Source organism: Myotis davidii, unplaced genomic scaffold, assembly GCF_000327345.1.
Source record: "Myotis davidii unplaced genomic scaffold, ASM32734v1 scaffold1437, whole genome shotgun sequence".
Lineage (NCBI taxonomy): Eukaryota > Metazoa > Chordata > Mammalia > Chiroptera > Vespertilionidae > Myotis > Myotis davidii.
In genome coordinates this window covers 1274060-1280699 of record NW_006288601.1, presented here as the reverse complement: position 1 = coordinate 1280699, position 6640 = coordinate 1274060, and the positions used below count along the sequence as shown (strand labels likewise).

At 43.0% G+C, this 6640-nt stretch overlaps 2 protein-coding genes across 2 annotated transcripts in view; both read left to right on the top strand.

Annotated features, from left to right (window-relative positions):
* Positions 1-4834, top strand: part of TANGO6 (transport and golgi organization 6 homolog) — a 160442-nt gene extending 155608 nt beyond the window's left edge. The window contains exon 18 of the mRNA XM_006760364.2: positions 4398-4834. Coding sequence (XP_006760427.1) covers positions 4398-4574 — 177 coding nt within the window. The 3' untranslated portion in view covers positions 4575-4834. The remainder of the gene's footprint in view (positions 1-4397) is intronic.
* Positions 1-6640, top strand: part of HAS3 (hyaluronan synthase 3) — a 60670-nt gene that overhangs the window by 26380 nt on the left and 27650 nt on the right.

Sequence of the window (6640 nt, the reverse complement as noted above, 5' to 3'; positions counted from 1 at the left end):
AGAAAATATATATATTTTCTTAAGAAAAAACAGATGCCCTTGTAATAAACTGTAGGAGCTCTAGAATTTCTGTGTAACCCATTGGAGAGTGTGTTAGGAAACTTGTTTTTAAGATGTATTTGCATAACAAGGATGCCTGGTTTGTTCATAATCTGCATTTATTTCAGGTGGCTTAGAGGTGAGGAGACTCCTTGAAGCTTCCCAAGCCACTCCTTGGCGCCACTCATTGGCTACAAATAAAAGTCAGTGATGGCCCTTTTGCATGGTAGGGAGTTGTTCTTTCCCCACCCACCTCCACTGCAAAGAAATCACTTCCTTTGCTTCCACAGAATCGGGTATTTACCAGTGTTTATCTCCTGTAGTGAGGATCATGCTGTCTGGGGTATGAGCCTGCCTCCCCGCTAGGCTATAGGTGCCAGAGGGTAGGGTTTGTGCATTATTCATCTTTTTATCACCAGCCCACTGCCTGGGCATGAAGTAGGCCCTTTATCATGATTATTGAATGAGTAACGTGCGGCATGAGGCATAGCTATGGGGAGTCATCCTCTTTCCGGATTCATCACCCGTTTTCACACTGCCAGCCCTGAGGACAGAAAGGGCAGCTGGGATAGTGCCCCAGTTAGAGTCAGATGCCTCCACTAGCAGACCTAACCCCTATTGTGTCTCGACAGTTTTTTGAGAAAATCCAGGAAGCAAGTGCACAATATGGATGGGCCACATATTTGTGAGGTTTTGTCCACCACTTAATGTGGTGTCATTGGGCAAGGAGCTCAGAGAGTTGTCTTCAAGGCTGACTGCATAAGATGTGGAGCCCAGAGCACAGAGAAAATGCAGGGTCCCTTGTTAAAAAAATAAATAAAAAAGAAAGGAAGAAAAGAAAAAAAGTGTTACTAATGGCATCAACAAAAGAACATCCAGCCTAGGAAAAAGTCTTACACAATTTTTTTTTTTTGAGCCAAACTGACAATTGCTGGGAAGCAATCTCTCAATGGATTAAGAAAATGCTCTGGAGAATGGTAGTTTTGCAGCTCATTTTATACATTAGAATCAAAGAAGGATATGTAAGTGGGTTGCATGAAATCCATTGGTGGTAGATTAGGGAGGTGTGGACATCTCTGAGGACTGAATAAAAAAAGGGAAATGGAGAGACACGTCAGTCTTTTACACAGGTGGGTACATGGTAGTTAATAGTTAACATTTACAGCACATAGAGATGGTATGTGGTCAAAAAGATAGCAATGTGGGCTCTGGTACCCAGGTTGTACCTTCAAGGAGTCTAGAAAAGAAGATTACTCTGACATTTCAAAGGTTTGTTATCTTAGAGCCCAAAGACAGTAGACAATTTCAAAGTTAAAGATTGACCATTGTCAAGGAGGCTACAGGCCTAGGACATGACTACCCGCCGTGACCCACTTTTAGTTAGGAATCCTTATGTTCAGAATTTGCTGTGTTGTTACTTTGGTCTCTGGGTTTGTAAGGCTCGTCACGTGGGCATCCCCTGAGTTTGTCAGGTTTAGTATGTTGTCCCTTTTTTGCCCACATATTTTTAAAATATGGATTTTTTTTTCTGTCATGGCCTCTCTCTCTCTTGATTTGTCGTGGTGTTTATTATTTGCTACTAATTTTATTCTAAGTAAAGAAAATGTAAATTATTAGCATGAATTTTACTGTTCATCTTTATATTGTGCAATGCCAATTTAAACTGCAAATATAAGAATATTTAATTCAGATGTAAACTCACCAAAATTACACAATTTATATTCTGTAGCTTTTACATGCATATATATTTCCTTCTGAGCAGAACAGTGGGAACTCCACACAAAACACTCAACTGTTTTATTTCACTTCTTGATCCATGCATGTCCTGCCACACTCTTTACCTTCGATTTACTCATGAGAGAATGGACTGAAAGAAATAAGACTGTGGGTTGTCCTATTTTCTTCCATGTCACCATTTTCGGTGTAAATGGTTGGCTAAAACGGGGGTGCAAAATGGAGGATACATAGAGTTCCTTCCTGGCCCATGCTTCTTAGAAAGCCATTCCTTCTTCCTGTGTTTGAAGCAAGTTCTGGTTCAAATGGAGAATGAGGCCTCTCTGGGCTGTCAGTGCCTCTATTCACTCAGCTGTAAACGTAACAAACATACTCCCCGTTACTGGCTTTGAACATTGCTCAACTCCACACATTGTGGATCCTTCAGAATTCTGTGCTCACGGAGCACGGCAAATGCTATATTCAAATGCACTGGCAAAGAATGGTGGACATGCGTATTGGGCATATCTGCTCTGCTCACACTCGTGTTCCTTTGTCCCATTAGACTTCACATAAACACACAAGTTCAAAGATAAGATTATTAAGAATTTTAAGGTGACAACAGGAGATTATTAAAGCAAGCATGGGGCCCTCTGATTGAGGGTCCCAATGTGACTGCACAGATCATACTGGTACACCCATGAAGTTGACTCAGGTTGTCTAGCATTGTTTCAACAGATGTCCTTAAAATTTTTAGTGTTTACCACGTGAGAGACTGGCTGAGAGTAGCGTGCCCATGCTTTCTTTCATTCATAAATATGCCTTAGGTATCTGCCATGTGCCAATTACTGTATGAGGCATTGAGATGACAGCAGGTGGACAAGACAAGACATGGCCTCAGCGTCAGTAGTACCTGTGACCAGTGAGGAAAACTTTTTAAATTACGCAACACAGATTTAAATCTTGATTGTGATAGAGGCACAAACAAAACTACAGATAGGGTAGGAAGGCTTACAGTGGGTATTCAGGGAAGGCATGCCTGAGGAAGTGGTATTGTAGGCGAAGAATAAGGAGGGGTTCTAAGGTGAAGAGAAGTGAAATAGTCTTCCCGGCTGAGGGAACAGCATATGCAGGGGAGGAGCTTTGCTCAGACAAGGAAAGAAAGGGGGCCTGCACAACTGGAGCACAGGGGACAGGAGGGAGACCAGCCCTGTGGCCTGGGGGCTTGATTTGTATAACCCTCTTTCTCTACCTTCTTCCTTCTGCACCCTATTCCCATGCTGAACAAGAATACAGAAGGTGGAAAGGGCCCTTTCTCTGTTCTCTGGAATACTTGTGTGGAATGCGCAGGAGTCCTTGGGCCCAGACCGTGTACTCGTTACCCACTGAATTAATCATTTCCCTTCATTTCTGTACACCATCTCCAGTTTACTTCCTGTTCTTCAAATGTGACCTCTCTTTTCTCTAACCTTTCATCTCCCTGCTCTTTTTTAGGACACTTACCATGTTCTGTTCTGTACCGTCTTTAGTTATATGCATGTCTCATCTGTGAGCCCTTTAAGGGCAGATTCCTTATCTGTTTTACCTATGAAATGGCCTTAGGAAAAGTGTTATCTAAGAATTTATTCAGTTCAATTAAAAAGCTTATTTACTTTTCAATAGGTAAAATATTCATAAAATTAAACATTGAAAAGGTACAAAAGAGTATTTAATTCCCCCCATCTCTCCCCAGTTTCCCTCTCTGGAGACAACTAGTTTTTAAATGTATTTTTGCAGGAATACTCCATGTTTATATAATATGGCTATTATACATATTTATTACTTTTTTAAAAATATATTTTATTGATTTTTTACAGAGAAGAAGGGAGAGGGATAGAGAGTTAGAAACATCGATGATAAAGCTCGATCAGCTGCCTCCTGCACGCCCCCCACTGGGAATGTGCCCGCAACCCAGGTACATGCCCTTGACTGGAATCGAACCTGGGACCCTTGAGTCCATAGGCTGACGCTCTATCCACTTAGCCAAACTGGTTCGGCTTATTACTTTTTTAAAATTGATTTTAAGAGAGAGAGAAACACCGGTGTGAGAGCATAACTTTGATTGGCTGCCTCCTGCATGCCCCTACTGGAGATCGGGCCTGCAACGCAGGACATGTGCCCTGACAGGGAATCGAACCAGCAATCCTTTAGTGCACAGAATGTTGCCCAGCCAACTGAGCCACACCAGCCAGGGTTGATCATACTCTTTTTTCAGAAATTATATATTGGCACAGACTTCGATGTACAGTCAACTCTTGAAGTTCCAGTTGTTTGAGAAAAAAATGTTAAGTTCATTTGAACCAATTATTGTCATAGATGTTTGCATATAGTGAGGTGAACCCAACCTGATGCATGTAGGTAGCATTATTAATAAATAGAAAGAACACAGCATCGCATAGTGATTAAGATTATAGGCCCTATTTCTTCTAAGCAAAATACATACCTGCAACCCAAGTATGTGCCCCAACTGGGAATCGAACCGTGACCTCCTGGTCCATAGGTCAACCCTTAACCACTGAGCCACTCTGGCCAGGCAAGAGAAGGCAATTTGGTCATTCTTGGAAATGTTGACACAGGAGACACAGACATGACTCTCTCTCGTACAGGTGCTGAGGGACGTTCTCAAGGATCTCTACCACCTGCTGAAGCATGTCGTGCGTTCGGAGCCTGATGACGTGGCCAGGCTCCATGCCCAGCTGGCTTTGGAAGAGCTGGATGAAATAATGAGAAACTTCCTGTTTCCACCACAGAAGCTGGAGAAAAAGATTGTGGTCCTGCCGTAGACCTGGCTGGCTCAAAGGCCCTCAAGGAGGCAGAGAACCAAGTAGCCAGAGCAGTGCCCACGCCTTTAGCAGGTGGCCCACTGCCTCTTCGATGCTGGCAATATGGCTGACCCTGGAGGTGGCTTTGTGTCTCTCTGGTCAAGAGGCATTTCAGAATGCAGTTGGAGGTAGGGAGGGGAAGGAAGTTGTTATGGAAACATGCAGAATGGAATAAAATTACCCTGGCTGGAAAGAGAAACAAGTCTGACTCTGGTCCTCTGCAATCGAGATGGAAAGCTATGCTGTCGAGGATTTGATCTCCAAAACAGAGAATCAGGCTGGTTGCATCTTCCAGAGAAGGAGGGTAAACCCTGTGTCTGTCCTCCCAGGACATTTTCTTTCACTCCCTCTGCTAGTTTGCATAGAGTTGCCCTGAATTTAGGAGAAGGGAATCACAAACATCTCAGATGAGGGAATTATATCCTGCATTCCGTCCTCTGCTCCTTTAGAAAGGCAAATGCTTAGTCGGTGGGTAAGTACGAAATGCGTCCTGGAAAGTGCACTGCATATTGATGACCTGATGCCAGGTGTATTGAAATCATTTCAGATGTAGCACTGTGCAGTCCTTTTTATTTAGCTATTTGGCCACTGAATTTTGGTTGCAGCTAAGAGGAGACAAAAAGGAAAAACTGGTTGTTTCCAATAAGCCCTCCCTGTGGTCAATACCTGACAAGGGCTAACCTGGAGCTCCTTGATCAGTCCTTGGATTTGCAGGGCTGGGTACAGAATTTTATCATAGGATTGTATCCCTGCTCTCTGGGGTGAGGCCAGGGGAATCAAAACACAATTTTCCAAAATGCTCAGGTGACTGAAGGATCTATATACAGGCATGCCTGTGTGCCAGTTAACAACAGGATATTTCTCTCTGGCCAGACTACAGACGGTTCTTAGCTTAGAACCTTTGTGGTGGGCATTCTTTTTAAGAGGTCAACTTATAAACAGTTTGGGATCACAAATTACCTTAGTGAGCAAAGAATTAGAACAAAGGCAATAAGATGTTTTGAAGGGATATTTCTTTTTTAAATTGCTACAAATAAAAGTCAGTGATGGCCCTTTTGCATGGTAGGGAGTTGTTCTTTCCCCACCCACCTCCACTGCAAAGAAATCACTTCCTTTGCTTCCACAGAATCGGGTATTTACCAGTGTTTATCTCCTGTAGTGAGGATCATGCTGTCTGGGGTATGAGCCTGCCTCCCCGCTAGGCTATAGGTGCCAGAGGGTAGGGTTTGTGCATTATTCATCTTTTTATCACCAGCCCACTGCCTGGGCATGAAGTAGGCCCTTTATCATGATTATTGAATGAGTAACGTGCGGCATGAGGCATAGCTATGGGGAGTCATCCTCTTTCCGGATTCATCACCCGTTTTCACACTGCCAGCCCTGAGGACAGAAAGGGCAGCTGGGATAGTGCCCCAGTTAGAGTCAGATGCCTCCACTAGCAGACCTAACCCCTATTGTGTCTCGACAGTTTTTTGAGAAAATCCAGGAAGCAAGTGCACAATATGGATGGGCAGCATATTTGTGAGGTTTTGTCCACCACTTAATGTGGTGTCATTGGGCAAGGAGCTCAGAGAGTTGTCTTCAAGGCTGACTGCATAAGATGTGGAGCCCAGAGCACAGAGAAAATGCAGGGTCCCTTGTTAAAAAAATAAATAAAAAAGAAAGGAAGAAAAGAAAAAAAAGTGTTACTAATGGCATCAACAAAAGAACTCCAGCCCTAGGAAAAAGTCTTACACAATTTTTTTTTTTTGAGCCAAACTGACAATTGCTGGGAAGCAATCTCTCAATGGATTAAGAAAATGCTCTGAGAATGGTAAGTTTTGCAGCTCATTTTATACATTAGAATCAAAGAAGGATATGTAAGTGGGTTGCATGAAATCCATTGGTGGTAGATTAGGGAGGTGTGGACATCTCTGAGGACTGAATAAAAAAAGGGAAATGGAGAGACACGTCAGTCTTTTACACAGGTGGGTACATGGTAGTTAATAGTTAACATTTACAGCACATAGAGATGGTATGTGGTACAA